Source organism: Apostichopus japonicus, chromosome 13 (genome assembly GCF_037975245.1).
Source record: "Apostichopus japonicus isolate 1M-3 chromosome 13, ASM3797524v1, whole genome shotgun sequence".
Lineage (NCBI taxonomy): Eukaryota > Metazoa > Echinodermata > Holothuroidea > Aspidochirotida > Stichopodidae > Apostichopus > Apostichopus japonicus.
This window is the reverse complement of record NC_092573.1, coordinates 12,586,652-12,603,424: the sequence shown is the minus strand read 5'-3', so window position 1 is coordinate 12,603,424 and position 16,773 is coordinate 12,586,652. Positions and strand designations below refer to the sequence as shown.

The window sequence follows — 16,773 nt, the reverse complement described above, 5'->3', positions numbered from 1 at the left end:
GACAATCTTGCTGTTATTTTTAAATTGATTTATTTGCATTGTCTGTGTTACAAAATATAGTGAAATTACGGTAAATTGTATCTTTCCTACCCTTGCAGTGTCTGTATCGACTGCATCTGATGTAGGAGGCTCCTACGGGAGTAAGTCCCATTCGCAAACCTTCGCCGACAAGCAGAGCGCATACCACAACCAAACCCCTCCACCATTTAACTTTCCTATGGCCACCGCCACGCAGGGAGGACACGCAGGGGCGACGTACCCGACCCCGTTCGTGCCGCTCTTTCCCCCTCAGGCCCACTCTGCTATGCCGCTGCATCAGATTCCAGGAGACACCTCCGGAGCAGGAAGTTCTCAGCGGTCCCAGGGAAGCAGCGGTCAGAACAAGGGGCCTTCTGGCAAAGGCAACTATGGAGCGTATTGGGGAAATTAGTGCAAGTTTGCTTTAAATATATTCAGACCAGTGAAATATTTCATTTCTGTGCTCCCCCATGTTAGCTTTATTAAAGAAGTCAAATTTGGCCAGGAGCAAACAGATAAACTACACTTCAATTTGGAAAGTCAGGTTAATTTAAAGTATATGTTTAAACGGTTGTGCTTTGGGTGGTTTTACTTTTCATTCTCACAGATATTTAATTCCGATGCTCCTGGGCTGTCAAGCACTCTAATTTATCTTCACCTCTGTGGGGTCTTGAATGAAAATAAAAACCAAAAGAAAAAACTGTGAACAAGAGAGAAATTGAAAGCCTGTCTGATTGCAAACAAAAGGATGTCAGATTGTTTCCATGTCAGTATATCTGTACAAAATGGAAGCCTTTCACATCCAAAGATCTGGGATGGATGTTTGTTTTTGGTTTTTTATGAACAGTTTTTTTTTCCTCCATCCTTTGAGTTATGGTTGTGAATTTACTATTGTGATATAGCTGTTTGTCGTAGGAGAGGCTATTTTGTAGTACGCTTAATTAAACGTCCGTAAGAGTTCCTCTTTTTCCTTTCTTTTTTATTAGAATTTTTTTTTTTTTCCTTTCGGCTTTGCAATTTTTTGTTGGCGCAGACTTTGTGTGCATGTAAAAATTGTGTAAATTTTTGTATTTTGCTGTGAAACAAGTAAACTCTTGCATAAAGTCGTAGAAGCATTGGCAACTTTTGTGTATCATATACATAAACACAGAACCATATTTTCTTCCATGTTTTTTTGCTATGTTTTAAAAAAAAAAAGGTTGGTTGATAGAATTGTAAAATCTGTACAGTTAAAGTAGATACACACTGTTACTTTATTTTATGTTGTGTTTTTTTTTTCATTTTTGTTTTATTGTGGAATAGAAATCGCTGGACAATTTGGTCTGGTTATAGAATTTTTTTTTAAATTCATAAAGTTGATTTGGAAAGGTATTCAAAGATGTCCCATACACTTCCAATTATGTAAGAAACAAATGGTTCTGTCCTGGTTACACGTGATTGTCTGTTAGAGAACAGAATTAAGTAATGTCTTTGGAACATCTTGGTCTAAACAGAAAGTTAAAAAGAAAGAAAGAAAAAAAAATATATAAAAAATTAATATCTGCAATGGTACGGAAAGAAAGAAAGTTGATTTCTAGAAATATTTTTACGACAAAGAGGAAAAAAAGGAATATGTTATAATCTCTATTTAAAGGTTTCAAGTTGTCATATTGCACGGATGAGATTTTCATAAATGGTCATGCTCTTTCTATAATTCTTCTACAGGTTTCCATACTCTGCCATCTTATTAATCTGTTCAACCTGTATCTAGTAGTTCATATGTGAAACCTTTTCATTGGTTCACATGTTAGTACCACAAACAAGTTTTCACTCTCTTCAGAGTTCAGATGTCTACTAAAAGAGAATATATGCTTATCTGGCAATATGTGAGGGATTTATTTGCAAGGAAAGTTTCATTGCTTTTGTTTCTTGGAACAGATGGATGATATTTCCTTAAGAAAAATAGGAATTTTGAAGCAAAGTTACAATAGTTCCATGACCAGATGCACGCATTAAGTTACAGTTGAAAACTAGTTCATTATTTTAGCAGAAATATACTCAGGATTTTGCACATTCTCTTTCCTGCTTAACGATCTGAAATACTTTGTAATGAAAAACTTAACCAGTCCCCTTTGCTGAAGCAAAAACAAATCTTTGTTATTCGGTTTCCAAAACTTTGTGTGAATAATAAAAGAGTAAAACGGTGCACATTTGTATGTAGCAAAGTGCCTTTTGGCCCTGGAGGGCAATGCCTGATTGATTTGAGGATTTTGTAATGTCGATCTAATGGCGTTATTGAGTCCAGAGTAGTCCAGCATTCAGACTAATCAAGTCTCAACAGTTGCTTTTGGCACCAATTTGAAATATGTGATTAAAAAATGGATAAGATTCCATTTTACAAATTTTGATAATTTATGCCGATACGTGCCATACTTGAGTCTGTTGTCACTGTTGTTGGTCACACTCCTGACTGATGCATGTTAGCCTAGTAAAATGATACTTAAATTAATCACCTCACAGATCTTAAAATGCTGCATAGGTGGTGTACCCACGTAATATCAACAGTGCGGTTTCGGGGCTTTGGTTATACTACTTGATGATAGATTTCAAAATAACCTCTTTTTTTTTTAAAAAAAAGGAAAAAAAGGTTTTGGCCTAGTTTAAAAGTGATAATATTAGATGGATTGATGGGCCAATTTGGTGATAAAGTGAAGTAGAATTGGGAAAAAATGGCTACTTTTTAAGAAATTAAAATACTACAGAACAGATGAGAGTTTGATAGAGACATACGTCTCATTAAAACCAGACAAAACAAAGGCCCTCGAGGGGCACATCGTCTGTTTACCCTCAAATGAGCTCGCTCTTTGTTCCAGTCTCTTTTATAACGTCATCATTATAAACAAAACAAAATTTTTAGTGTGTGACAAAATTATGAATCATTAGGAAAATGTTAAGATAGCTGAGTAATTTTTTTGACCAATTTTGTGACCATCTAGGTTGTTCTTGACATATAGAGAACAGATTCGCATTTAAATGTACCCCTTCACGTTCCATAATGCCCCGTTTGGTTAATCTGGGATTTTGTGGTCTGACCGGTGCACATTGATAGCTTTGACCTCATTGTTTGTTTAAACTCCTCCACCCCTCCCCCCTAGTTTGATTAAAAAGAGTCTCGGGTGTCCTTGATCAAAAGTGCTTTTTGTAATTTATTCAGATATGCAATGCACGTGTGACCTATTTGTAGTCTTCACGTGAATTTCCTATTATGTCATTTTTGCCCATTTTGTTTCCTTTAAAAATGTGTGACTTGTTTTCATGACTGAGATTATTTGCAATTGAACATCAACTTTCTCCTATCCTACTACTGAATTTAAAATAAATGACTAGCTGTCTCTATCAGAAATTAACAATGTTGTATCTTTTTTTCTTCTTTCTTTGTTGTTATTATTATTATTATTTTTTTTGGGGGGGGAGGGGGTTCCTGTCGATAGTTTGCTACCCTACTAGGCTCTAGTTCAGAAACATGGAAGATAAGATAATTACGTAGACTATAATCATATGGCATCCATTCCTGCAGCAATATGTTGTAAACTATCAATACCGGTAGCTGTTTTCATCATCAGTAAAATTACCATTCTGAGCATGATATTAACAAGTAGTTAAACAACGTTAGTTCTTGCCTGATGTTACAAAGTGACCCCTAGAGGTCTGTTTCATCATCAGTCAATCACGCCTTCAAAGTCCTGTGTATAGGAAGTCTAGGGCTATTTCATCATCAGCAAGTCACTCCTTCAAAGTTCTCTGTTGAGTTCTGTGTAGATATTATCATCAGTAAATCACTCCTTGAAAGTCTTTAGGTCTGTTTCATCATCAGTAGATCAGTCCTTCAAAGTTCTGTGTGGAGGAGGTCTATTTCATTATCAGTAAATCACCCCTTCAACGTTCTGTGTAGAGGATGTATATTTCATCATCAGCAATTCACTCTTTTGAAATTTCTGTGTAGAACAGGCCTATTTCGTCACCAGCAATTCACTCGTTGAAAGTTCTGTGTACAGGAGATATTTCATTATCAGTAAATCATTCCTTCAATGTTCTGTGTAGAGGAGGTATATTTCATCATCAGTAAATCACTCCTTTAATGTTCTGTGCAGAGGAGGTATATTTCATTATCAGTAAATCATTCCTTCAATGTTCTGTGTAGAGGAGGTATATTTCATCATCAGTAAATCACTCATTCAATGTTCTATGTAGAAGAGGTCTTTTTCATTATCAGTAAATCACTCCTTGAAATTTCTTTATCAGTAAATCACTCCTTCAATGTTCAGTGTAGAACGGGTCTATTTCGTCATCAGCAATTCACTCCTTGAAAGTTCTGTGTAGAGGAGGTCTATTTCGTTATCAGAAAATCAGTCCTTCAAAGTTCTGTGTGGAGGAGGTATATTTCATCATCAGTAAATCACTCCTTTAATGTTCTGTGTAGAGGAGGTCTATTTCATCAGCAGTAAATTACTCATTCAATGTTCTGTGTAGAAGAGGTCTTTTTCATTATCAGTAAATCACTCCTTCAACGTTCTGTGTAGAACAGGTCTATTTCATCATCAGCAATTCACTCCTTGAAAGTTCTGTGTACAGGAGCTATTTCATTATCAGTAAATCAGTCCTTCAAAGTTCTGTGTGGAGGAGGTATATTTCATCATCTGTTAATCATTCCTTCAAAGTTCTGTGGAGAGGGGATTAGACCAGGCATCATTTATCCCTACTCTTGATTTTTTTTTTATATCGAATCAGAGTTCGAGTCGAAAGCCTCATTTTCCTGTCCCTTTTTCTCAGATTTTTTCATTCTACTTGAGTTCATGATTTGTCTCAAATCTTCTGTAGTTTGTGGCTGAGGTGTAGAACGAGTATCGGGTAAAGTTAATATGCTGACGGCAGTTGCTAGTGATAAAACAGCCATTAGAATCGCCGAAAAGTCTTCAACAAAGTTATCCTGTTCAAAGAAAGGACGAGTTATTGCACATTTAAAGACTGACCAACGTTCTTTGTGGTAATAAGGCCAGAGAAATAACAAAGAAATCGCCACATTGCTTAATTGGATAGAGATCACAATAATACCGTTTCGTATAAGAATTGAAACGTGTAGTTGTACACCTAAATACATTGTAGAAAACATATAAGTTTAGAATGGTTTAATTTTGACGGTAAGTAGCACTGGCATCAAAAAGTTTTAGAGCAAAAGTTTGTCATGGAGAAAAAGGAATCGTATGAGTGCCCTGAGATTGATGATAAGTCATGAATTAGTCAAAGACGCATCTGGTCTGGTCTGCGAACTTCGACATATTTACGACCAATCTAACTTGACAACTTCCTGATGCTCTTTAGGGTATTAGTACCCTCTCTTTACGCTGGTAATTCTCCAAAACACACCGCAACAGAGGAAAGAAGGAACAACCAGTAGAGAATTTTTTTTTACATCATATTAGTGTTTGTAAATGATTTCGAGTTATAAGAGTCTACAGGATTTAGATTTAAATTGTTTGAAGAGAATTGAGAAAGTCTGACAAAGAGCTTGATTAATTTTTTTTTTCAAGTTGGCAGGATCATAAATTCAATCCATATGGCTTCATTTACGAGATATACGTACTTTACATAATTACAGGTGGTTTCATCTGATGTTGTGTGGAACGCGATTTCAAGTGAAGTGGATGGTAAACAAACAATTTTTATTGGCAAACATTTGAAAGTGCAAGGATCATGAGCAAATGTTGAGGTCAGAGGGGATAGGTGTTATACCGGAGTCGACTGGAGGTAGGGGAGTTGGGGGGGGGTGCATAGTGTTCATATAAAACAATAACATGCTTAGATTTTGATATGTCCGAATTATCATTCTTACCGCGTAGAGCATGAACGGTGCCAGTATCGCACCTATTCTTCCCACACATAAAGTCAAGCCGTTGCCCATGTTTCTTGAAGAAACAAAGCAAGAAGAGTGCGATAGAAAGAGAGAAAAAAAATAGTGAAAATGAAAGAGAACATTATCAATGTTTGGGTTAAGAAGAGGCCAGCTAGCTTCCTCCTTGCAAAGTCTGCATTTCATCACACGTATTAAGGTAGATGAAATGTCTCTTATAGGCTATATGATTTAGGAAAAAATGAAATATCATTTCCATACTTCATGTACCTATATATATATATATATAAATATTTATTTGTGTACATATATATAAATAAATATATATATATATATGTATATATATATATATACATATATATATATATATATATATATATATATATATATATATATATATATATATTCTGCTATACCTTCTCCTCTACTTTCCTTCCCACTCCTTATATTCATCCTTCCTCGTCTTCCTTTTCCTCACTCCTCCTCTGCGACTTCCTCCCTAGCTCGTCCTTTTCCTCCTTCGCATCCTCCTCCCCTATTTTCCCCTTCTACATCCTCTCCTCTTCCCTACTCCTATATTCTTCCTCCCCCGTCTTTCCTCCTCCCCGTACTCCTCATCCATTCTACCTCTACCCTTCTCTCCCCTCTTTGTAAGATCCCTTTCCTCAAACTCATTTGCACCAAACATCTGATTTTGGGTTATATGTAATAGCTTCTTGGTGGAATTGTAATTGATGCATAATATGCAGAGGGAATAAATAGAACTTCCTTTATGGCAATACCTCATTGGCGTCGGGAATAACTCCATTGTTAACAAAAGAAGTCCCACTATAGTCAACGAGACGAAAAATTTGCCCATGAGAGCTAGTACCACCGTCAAAGTGCCAAGTTCTGCTCCGTTCTCTGTAGATTAAAGAGATATAAATTATAATAGGAATGTATAGAAATAGTTTGTTGTCCGTTAAATATTGGTCAATTCGCAAATTATTAACGAAAAACAAAGAAGGAATGTAACACTGACATACAGTGCTAGGATTTACATGTTTCTGTTGAAAGTGACATTCGACCCCAATCCAAAACAATAGTGAAATTTAACCTTTTGAAGAGATGTCACTGTGTACTACATATGGTTATGAATTTAATTCTTTGAAAATGTAGGGGTGTCTACACGTGCTAACAGTATTGTGATATATTGCAACTTACAGCAGTCTCTATTCTATGTTATGCCAGAGATTTGCTTCATGGAGTAGATCCTGCTAGGATCGAAACGTCAGGTCCTGTCATATTTATATTGACCTACACATGCTTTTTTTCAGGAGATTCTTCTGAACAGTTTTCTTATGCGGTCTTTAACTTTTCGAGAACTCACTTGTTTCAGCCGGGATGAATGCTATGGTAGTCAACACTGCAAAGCACATAAATGTACAAAAAGATACTATGTACGTTCGACGGAACCTATTAAGAGAAAAATTAAGAGAGACGGGAAATTATTAAAACCTCGAGAAGAGTTTATCGTACCTATATGGACCTTTAATAAACATCATAGCAGTGTGATGTAAAATAAACAATCGATCAACTCCTATATGGAGAGAGACCGCCAATGGAACTGATAGTTTTACTGCATCTGATTGCATGTTGCATTTCTCTAACCTGTGATCATTACTCTTAAAACCGACATTATCTTGGTAAATTTGCATAATTTGGATATTCCTGAGTCTGACTGTTGAAAGAAAACCACCACAACTAACACGAATGCATTCACACTTATTAACATATATATATATGTTAGATCACCTTAGATTGAGCCTGCCTATGCGGTCTACTTTGAAAATGGGCAGCTGTCGTTAATATTCACTGTTCGAGCGAATTACGAGCTATACTCTCAAAGTTTCCAACGTTCTAGAGACTTGACAACATTCACAGAGATTCACAGAGAACATTCACAACATTCACAGAGACTTGAAAACATTCACATTCACTACATTCAACATTCACAGAGACAACATTCACATATTAGGTACGGTACCATAGTGCATTTTGCATATGATAAAGTGTCAATTTGAAGGTCTTGAGTATTGGTCCCAAATTGGCACCCCAGAAATGATACAAACTGCTAGAAAGTTTAAAAATTACTATCCACTATCCTAGTGGTTTTAAACCTCCAAATGAATTCCAGGACAGTGAGGAGTAGTAAATTATAAGATCATTATGTCTTGCTGAGGTAAAATACTTCGAGGGTGGTAGTAAAATGCTTGTTAACGTAGGTATACATGACTGACCATTATTTGACTATCTAGCATATTTGTGTAATATCTATATTTGAAATATCGCTGTGACATCAATGTTTAAAGGACCGATGCAACACCTTTCAAATACATTAATTCATGTTAAATCTATAAATGATGTTAAATCTCTGAAACTGATCAAAGGTTTAAACTAAATATTTCTAAATTACTCATGAAAAGTTGTTTTATTCCTTGTTAAACATCTTCCGCCTATATGGAATAATGTTAATTGTACTAACATAAAACTTCTTTATGACGGAATTATATTGTATCCAGTTTGGCCTACTTATTGTAGCTTACCATTCTGGTTGACCATTTTGTCTTACCAATTGTAAAGGAATGGTGACAGAATCTTGGCAGGAATTTCTACCAACGCACTGTAGAAGAAGTTCAGGTAAGGATCTCCAGATAAGCGACCAGTACTCAAAGCAAACCCAAAGTACACGACGGAAACAGTAAATCTGAGGATAAAAGTGATGTTTCTGGTGAAAATTTAGATTTACGAAATAAATTAGACAAACAAAAAGGAAGATTCAGATGTGGATTAGGCTTGTAGTGGATATGAGGAACTTCTCCACAAACTTGTGATGAAACTATGCGTGCGATATTAACAAATAACTGGATACCATTCAATCTATAATAGAGCTATTATGTGATATTATTATATTTAAAAAACAAAGTTCGTCTAAGCATTCAATGTCTACAACTCTAGACCAGACCATTAGCTCAAACTTTGTAGCTACAACTAAAAATCGCTTACAATGATTGGCATGAGTCAACACAATAAATACGCATTCACAATATATAAAGGTCTGGACTGAGACTGCGTAATATACCGTACGTTTAGCTTAATAGGAAGATTTCAGACATATAACATATTTCAAAAACTCATTCTAATGCTTGTCATTCTTGTTGACATTGGATGTGAATCATAACTGATTACTGTACCTTAGAATGATGATGACAATGGTCACGTGTAACACCGGAGGCTTGAACAAGTCTAAATAGGTGTTCTTTACTACGTCTTTATTTGCTCCTTCGAAGTTTTCGTTAGATCTTTCCGAGTTTTTAATGTCAGTCTCTAGTACGGCCTGTCCAGTTTCACCTTTGACTCCTCCTTCTAAATGAGTTTCGTTAAAAATGACGTCATCTTGTAGAGTTTTATTATTCTGTTCTTGATTATTATTGTATCTGTTTAATGGAAAGTTGTCTCCAGATACCGTTGATATATGCTTCGTCTTTATGACGTCATCTTGTTGATATATATCGGTTGGTACATCTTTGCCGTTAATCTTTGCTAATCTTTCAATTAACAGATTAGCTTCTTTGGTCTTGTTGTTACTTATTAGCCATCTCAGAGATTCCGGTAAGAACCTTGCAAAGAGGAGAAGTAAGAATAGTATTTATGATTTTTTTACAAATCGGTATTCACTTGCTTCTCTGATTTTTTTTTGCAAGTCGAAAATAAGGAACTATTAGAAGTTATATAGTATTTTACGAGAATCAAGTTGATATCTAATTATGAACTTTAAGGTTAGATTGGGCAATCCTGGTTTACATGCGACAGTCTCTATTAAGCAAGCATTTACAGGTGCGGCTCTTGGTAAGGGTGGGGGAGTGGGGTAGGTGGGATTTGGGTGGGGTAGTGTTTATCCTCGCTTCAGTCCCGCACAGATAGTAGCACAACCTTGCTTTTAGACCTGAATACAAACCTAATTCATACTCTAAATATGTCTCAAAATGTACTGTTTGATTTGTAAGTTCTGAGTGAGGACACCCCCAGACGAGACGGTTTCAACTGCCACATTTGTAAAATCACTGATCCGCCTCTGAATTATGATACGTGCACCTACCATACTCCAAAGGTCGCAACTACCACCGGTGCAGTAATGGCGAGCTGCAGATAACGCCAGTCACGGATCAGAAAAGCTAGACCGGCCATGATCATTAAACCAATCGATGCCAAAAACAATGGAATCGTCATTGCAATGTTACGGTATTTTGGAATCATAAACTCAGATACCAAGCTGTTAAGACAGCCCCATATACCCTACGGAAGAAAACATACAAAGGAAAGAAATATTCTGATAACAAGACCAAGAGATTGATGTAAAGAGATGTTATCACCACTGCCACAAGTCATTCTATGGGTTTGTTTTTTCTTCTTGCAAACGAGTTTTAATTGTCTCAACGATGCTGCAAGTTAGTTTAAATGAATACAACCAATTTTATCATCAATTGAGGAATGAAGAGCCTGGAGTAAATATTCTGTGAATAGTGTCATACAAACACAAACAGTAGGTCAAAGATAACACAAAAATGTACAAATGTGAACTTTGGTCTTTGATGCTCCCTTCATAGGTAGGTCATCTCGATTTAATGTCAGAACTCTTTTCTCTTGCTTAATCATTTACAAAGAGAGTTAATTTTCCTGAGACCATTTGACAATAAATAATAAAAAACATTAAAGTATGTCATTCAAGCATGAGATTAAATCACAACTCAGCTGTATACAATTATAGTTATGTTAATAATAGAATTCTAAAGTGTTCGCATTGTTTTTCTTTCGAGACAAGTGGAAATCATCATCATCATTCTCAATAATTTTAACATATGAAATTACTGCCTAAAATTTACCATTTGTGCAATTCCAGCAAAAAACCTTACAACCAGAAAGAAAGCATAGTTTGGAGAGACACTCGTCACTAGCGAGGCGACGTCGTACAAGACAAGAGAAAAGAATAAGTTAAGTTTCCTGCCGTAACGGTCAGCGAGCATACCAAAGCCAAAAGCTCCTATCATCCCTCCGAATTGTAAAATAGATTGACTCAATTCAGCTGCTGGGTTGTTACTGCATACGAGATCCCACTGTATACAAAGAAAAAATTGGTAGTATGAAACTATGTGATGTTATAAATATCACCCCTCCCCTTCCAATGAAAAAACATTAGGAGGAGTGGGAATAGCTCTAGATCGAGAGGCCTGGATTGAGCGCCGGGTGGAGTTGCTAGAAGGTGCTGACCGGTATACGACTACCGGTCAAACACAGACTCAAAGACGGTGTGCATTTGGAAATTACGTTCACGTAAACGTTAAATACATGTGTCAATAATATCTAGCCATTTTGTCACAATGCTCTGACTTAAATATATGAACAATAATGATAGTAGGAATGTTCCCTTTAAAGAATGCTTTATTACATTATTACCATACACAAGTATAGCATACCTTACAATGATAGAATTGATACCAATCCTGTTCAAGTGATTAAGAATAGCGACCAAGAATCCCCTGAAAACACACAGAGACACACATTTGGGCAGTTTTTAGACATTTTGAGATAGCCGAAATTTTACGTGGATGTAGAAACATGAATTAAAACAAATATGTAAGTGTCGTAAAATTGGTGCAGGTTGAGCTATTCAAGCAAAGTTAATCCAGCTATCTCTGTAAAAAGCAACTTATACATAGGCACAATATAATCTGCGTTTCGGAACAGAGTGGAGTTCACTAATCCCAACTTAGACCTTTAATATCCCCCTCCCCCTACCATAAAATAAATAAAACACACCGTCGCATTGCAAACAGCAGACAAAACCACGAACCACGACCAACCTTTCAGCTTCCAATATGTGTTAGGTTGCAGGGGCGGATCCAGGATTTTGAGAAAGGGGGGGCCGACATCCCGATGGTAGCACTTTAGTGATCTGCGTCCTGGGGGAGGGGTTTTCCCCCTCTCCCTTGGAAATTTTTGGTTAATTGTGAGTGCTTAGATGCAAAATGGTGAAACATTTCGCCAAAAACTAGAAAAACCAGAAACGTTGCAGACACGCTTTTTTGTGCACATATTTTTTCTCGATAGACACATATTTAACAACGCTCAACAGTGCATGTACAATGGATACACTATTATTGCGTCGATTCATTTTTCTTTTGGGCGAAAATTATGACACCAGATTCACCCCAAGAAAAAACATAAAACAAGATATATTCAATGAGATAATTATGATATACTTATTAATGAAAGGGGAGTGTAGGCGGTTTTACACTATCTAACGCAACATAGTCGCCAAGAACCTGAAGTAAAAATATCGGAATTTGTGGACTATTTCTTGCTTCCTATTGTATTAAAACAAAGCACCTATGTGAAAGACACAAATCACATTCTGAAAATTGTGGAAGCCACCCCGTTACCAAAAGCAGTAGTACTTGCTACATTCGATGTCGTCGCCATGTATACCAATACTCCCCAAGAGGAGGCATTAGATATATGTCAAGAAGTCTATGAAAAGGCGGAAAAAAGTGAATATGGAATAAATAAAATATCTTCCATATCCATGCGCAAACTAATTGAACTTATTTTTAACAAGAAACTGTTTCGAGTTAAATAACCAATTCTATCTACAAAAGATCGGTTGCGCCATGGGTAGCCAAGCCTCTCCGGAAATCTGTGATATCGTCATGCATAGACTGGAAAACCAGATTTTACCGACAGATAATAAAATCTTAAAATGGCTCCCCTATAGAGATGAAATTCTATTGCTTTACGACGGTTCACCTCAGGAACTTGAACAACTAGTAAACAGGTTGAATGAAATTCACCGCTTCTTAAAGTTTACGGTAGAAATATTACACACCGAGGTAGCATACCTAGATTTGAAAATCTTCAAAGGTCCAAGGTTTGAAACCAATGGGTTATTAGACACCAAAGTCTACACCAAACCCACGGAAACCTTCCAATACCTCGACAGAAACCCTGCACACTCATTTGCCACTTTTAAAGGCTTCATTAAAGGGGAAGTCTTACGATACGCACGTCTATGTAACAATGAGACTGATTTCTTACAGCAAAAGAATGCGTTCATAGAGAAACTGTTACTCCGAAAGAGGAAATTGCCTCAGCCACGAAAGGCATAAAATTTGAAAACCGTGGGACCTAAACAAAAGGAACCACCAATGGTGTTCATGCTTACCTATACACCCCATATCAAAACCACGCATTTGAAAAATGTGCTTTTGAAACATTGGCACTTAATCTCGCAACACGCTGACAGGGGCGTAGCGAAGGTATTTTGTTGTTGTTGGAGGGGGGGGGGGGTGTGGACGATTTGATTTGCCGACGGATCTGGAAGTGGTGACTGAAATGGGGGAGGGGTCTAAGGGGAGGGGGTGTGCCCCTCCCCTTTGGAAAATTTTTAGTTTTGAAACGTCCTTAGATGCAATCTTGTGCATATTTTAAGTCAATTTTGGCACCGTAGAATTTCCATTTCGATATTATCTTTATGGCAGTCGACAGAAGAAGAATTAATTGGGACCAATAATCGAACTGTGTTTTCTCTTTCACCGATCGTTGAAATAGTGAAACTTCGTGATGAAAATGTTCAAAAATCTTTCCGGTAATGAGAAATAACAACATTCATTGATATGCAAGCGAGAAACGTTAAATATTTGCGATGACGTCATTCTGAACAGAGGATAATTACAACACGTTGTCACACGATAGCACGACTCATGGGCTGCGGCCTATACGGAAGCCTTTAATTCCATTTCTTTCACTGAGTTGCCGGGCGATTCTGGCACTCGTCTAGCTGAGCCTGGCTACAGTAGCGATACTGACGGCCGTGACATTATCAGTTATTTGCCGAGAGGTTTTTAACTTGCAGGCGTCGGGTGATTGGATTGGTGAATGAGTTTATCAGATGAAGAACTGGAAAATCGAAATAACCGATAAAGAAGCTCCCGTTCTCCTTTTCTCTATTCAGCTTTCCTTCTTTCTTCCCCTTCCGCTCTCTTCACCTTTTCTCCTTTTGCCGACAAACCCAAAATTTGCCCACAGCGACCAAATTATTGGGGGGTGTCACACCCCACCCCCCCCCCGCTCGCTACGCCCCTGCACGCGGAATTATCCAAACTGTTTCCAAAAGAACCGATTCTAGCCTACAGAAGGCCCCAAAATCTCAAAGATTTACTTGTTAACTGAAGGTTTCATACTAACGAAGAATCAGCTGACTCTCAAGGTTCACACGAAGCTCTTTTAGATGCTCTTATCGCTGCACTATGAGTCCATAAAAACTCGTGCACAGAAAATAGATGCATTTTGAGAACGAGACGCCCAGGCCGAATATAAAATATTCAAAGGCTACTACTGATGAAGCTCCTCCTATAAAGTTTGAGAGCAGAAACCGGTCTAGTTGGTCATAAGAACCTACACTAGTCTCTCCCACTATTTATTAACAGTACACTCAATTCACCTAATAGGTGCAATTATGTTTCACCATGAGGAGCATGCTATAAGTTCATGTTCCTCGGGCCCTCCCTTAAAAATACTTCAGGTTCTTGGCGACTACGTTGCGTTAGATAGTGTAAAACCGCCTACACCCCTTTCATTCAGATAATTATGATATACTTGCTAACTGTGCATTGATTTTCCCTGACAGTAATAGTCAGCACTATAGTACTGAGCCGTATCTAATTAATACGTGATGTCGCGTAGGCCTGATAATTGCCTTAGTTTCAAATTTGGAATAAAAACGATCGCGTTTCAGGGAAGAGCAGCTGGATATATATTAGGCTTTTCTTTCACCAAGTTATGCCTATTAGGAATTTGAAGTACTCCCACATAAAATTAAAAAAAAACGCAACTGATTTCCAAAAAGGGGTTGGGCCGGGGCCGGGTCGGCCCCCCTCTGGATCCGCCCCTGGGTTGTACCTGATGATGAATAATAGGAAGGGGCAGAGACGTCGAGGGCAATAGAACATGAGACCTTCATTCATGAGGCAACCTCAAAGTTACCTCAAAGCGTTCCGATAGAAAAGTATACCACAAACATCATTATTTAATTGATGTTCAAAAGGAGGGCAATTGCACATTACATTGTTTTCATTTTTCAACAACAGACTGACCACTTTTTAATTACAATTGTATATAATTTCATAACTAAAGACACGTGTGTAAATAGTAAAAGAGCACTTTTTTAGTCACAAAAATGGAAAATGGTGCTCTTTTAGTAACAAAAGTGCATACGGTAACTGATTGGACCCCAAAGAGTGACAATCAATTCAAATTCTTAGAAAATGGATTAAAATATAGTTACCTCGCTGATTATGGTATCCCCGTATACGTCGTTACTAAACTCCCAGCCACTCTGACAATCCCTAGTCTCATTATTGGTACCAGGGTCCAGGTATTCCTTGCACGAAGAGTATACCTGGATACCATTGAGATCTGTCTCAAGAGGGATTGATTCATTTTTGAAGTATCCTTCCTGTAAACTGCAATGGTGGTCGGGGGTGGCCCCTAAAAATACAATACTCTGTTCCGTCAATGGTTCAAAACATTGAAGATAGGAGGCCGTAACTAACATTAAAATTTGAAATCGACCAAACGGTCTCAATTTGATGAGGATCTCGTCGGTTGAAATAAACGACATTATAAATAAAGGCTATACTAATTTAAACCTTCAGAATTTTTGGGTGAATGAAAAAGAAAAATTGAGTGATTGAAAGAATCAGAACATATTACCGCGGCTACATAAAAAAGTCAGGTACTAAAGTGGACAACAGTCTCCGAAGATTTTTTGACGACTTTCAAATCCTTGCTTCCGACAGCGGTGAACAATTGTCTTTTGAAATGTTGTGGAAATTAAGGCAAACTAAGTGACATGGTCTCTAACCAGGGAGGTCGAAAGACCGTCTGACACAGAGTCTCTCAGGCATGTATAGTCGTTCTGCATTATAATCGCAACCTTTCGTCGTCGAATTTCCAGCGAATGAAGAGAAAACAGTTTCACATTATAGCAGATAATGACAAGGTTAACTGACAAAGTCACGTGGTATGTTCTTGAAACTTAACCATTGTAATACCGTATCCACGGTTCTACCTGTTACAGGACTGAGTCCAAGGAGTTTCTCAATTACGTGAGTTTACTATAAGTAAATACCATGAGGTAACAGGGTTTAACACTGGTATACGTTAATGAATTATCATAACAGTGTAGGAGATTGCGGCAGACTTTGTATCATGATGGGTTTACCGTTTGTCGTGTATATCAGTTGAAGAACAGTTAATATCTACATACACGTAGAGATAAGAACTTGAATTATTGATATTATTTTCATTGTAACGGGTGGCATAGATGACTCTGCAGAAACTTACATATTTACAGAAACTTACAACTTACATATTTCTAGTCCGTGGTGAGACAGCGTGGTACAGTTGAAAATGACGTCATCTATGCTTTCTGTTCGCTTGCAAATAATATTTCGGCTATAGTCGTGATAATGTATTGAGCAATGGGTTGCAAGCAATAATGTTGGGATCCTATTATAAAATGAATGTTAACAATTCTCTTGATAATAGATCAAATTAAAGGGAGTGAAGACTCGCGCACAAAGAAACGTCTGATGCCGGTAATCTGACCTAGTTTTGAATGAGGTGTAACAGAAGTGTTAGACACCACCATCGATCCCAGAAAATACACACACACACAGCTTGGTACCGTCGGTAATTAGACACTAGTGTACAGTCAATACATACAGCTACAGTCAATACCCACAACACAGTGTATATACCAGCGCTGGACA

The 16,773-nt window shown here is 37.4% G+C and overlaps 2 protein-coding genes across 6 annotated transcripts in view; one reads left to right on the top strand and one right to left on the bottom strand.

Annotated features, from left to right (window-relative positions):
- LOC139979219 (uncharacterized) overlaps positions 1-3,407 on the top strand; it is a 34,605-nt gene extending 31,198 nt beyond the window's left edge. For all 4 annotated transcript variants that reach the window (XM_071989976.1, XM_071989973.1, XM_071989975.1 and 1 more), the window contains one exon: positions 99-3,407. In XM_071989976.1, the coding sequence (XP_071846077.1) occupies positions 99-430 (332 nt within the window). In that variant the 3' untranslated portion in view covers positions 431-3,407. The remainder of the gene's footprint in view (positions 1-98) is intronic.
- LOC139979220 (organic cation/carnitine transporter 2-like) lies at positions 1,287-16,171 on the bottom strand. Of its 2 annotated transcripts, XM_071989977.1 has the most exons (9): positions 15,285-16,164; positions 10,828-11,058; positions 10,044-10,240; positions 9,139-9,564; positions 8,517-8,651; positions 7,275-7,360; positions 6,688-6,808; positions 5,888-5,960; positions 1,287-4,984 (listed from the first exon to the last, which is right to left on the bottom strand). In XM_071989977.1, exons 1-9 carry the CDS (start codon positions 15,618-15,620, stop codon positions 4,772-4,774), a joined length of 1,818 nt encoding a protein of 605 aa, XP_071846078.1. In that variant the 5' UTR covers positions 15,621-16,164; the 3' UTR covers positions 1,287-4,771. The 2 variants fall into 2 exon arrangements, with proteins under 2 accessions (XP_071846078.1, XP_071846079.1); XM_071989978.1 differs by lacking the exon at positions 5,888-5,960 and having other exon boundaries at positions 4,815-4,984; positions 15,285-16,171.
- Positions 16,172-16,773: the final 602 nt, after the last annotated feature.

What these genes read in the sequence shown, in the direction of transcription:
- LOC139979220 (XM_071989977.1), bottom strand. Translation starts at nt 15,620, where the DNA reads ATGTCGTTTATTTCAACCGACGAGATCCTCATCAAATTGAGACCGTTT. An exon ending in TTGCTGGAATTGCACAAATG is followed by an intron (nt 10,241 to 10,827) that starts GTAAATTTTAGG and finishes TTTCTTCCGTAG; the next exon opens with GGTATATGGGGCTGTCTTAA. An exon ending in TCACCATTCCTTTACAATTG is followed by an intron (nt 7,361 to 8,516) that starts GTAAGACAAAAT and finishes TTCTCTTAATAG; the next exon opens with GTTCCGTCGAACGTACATAG.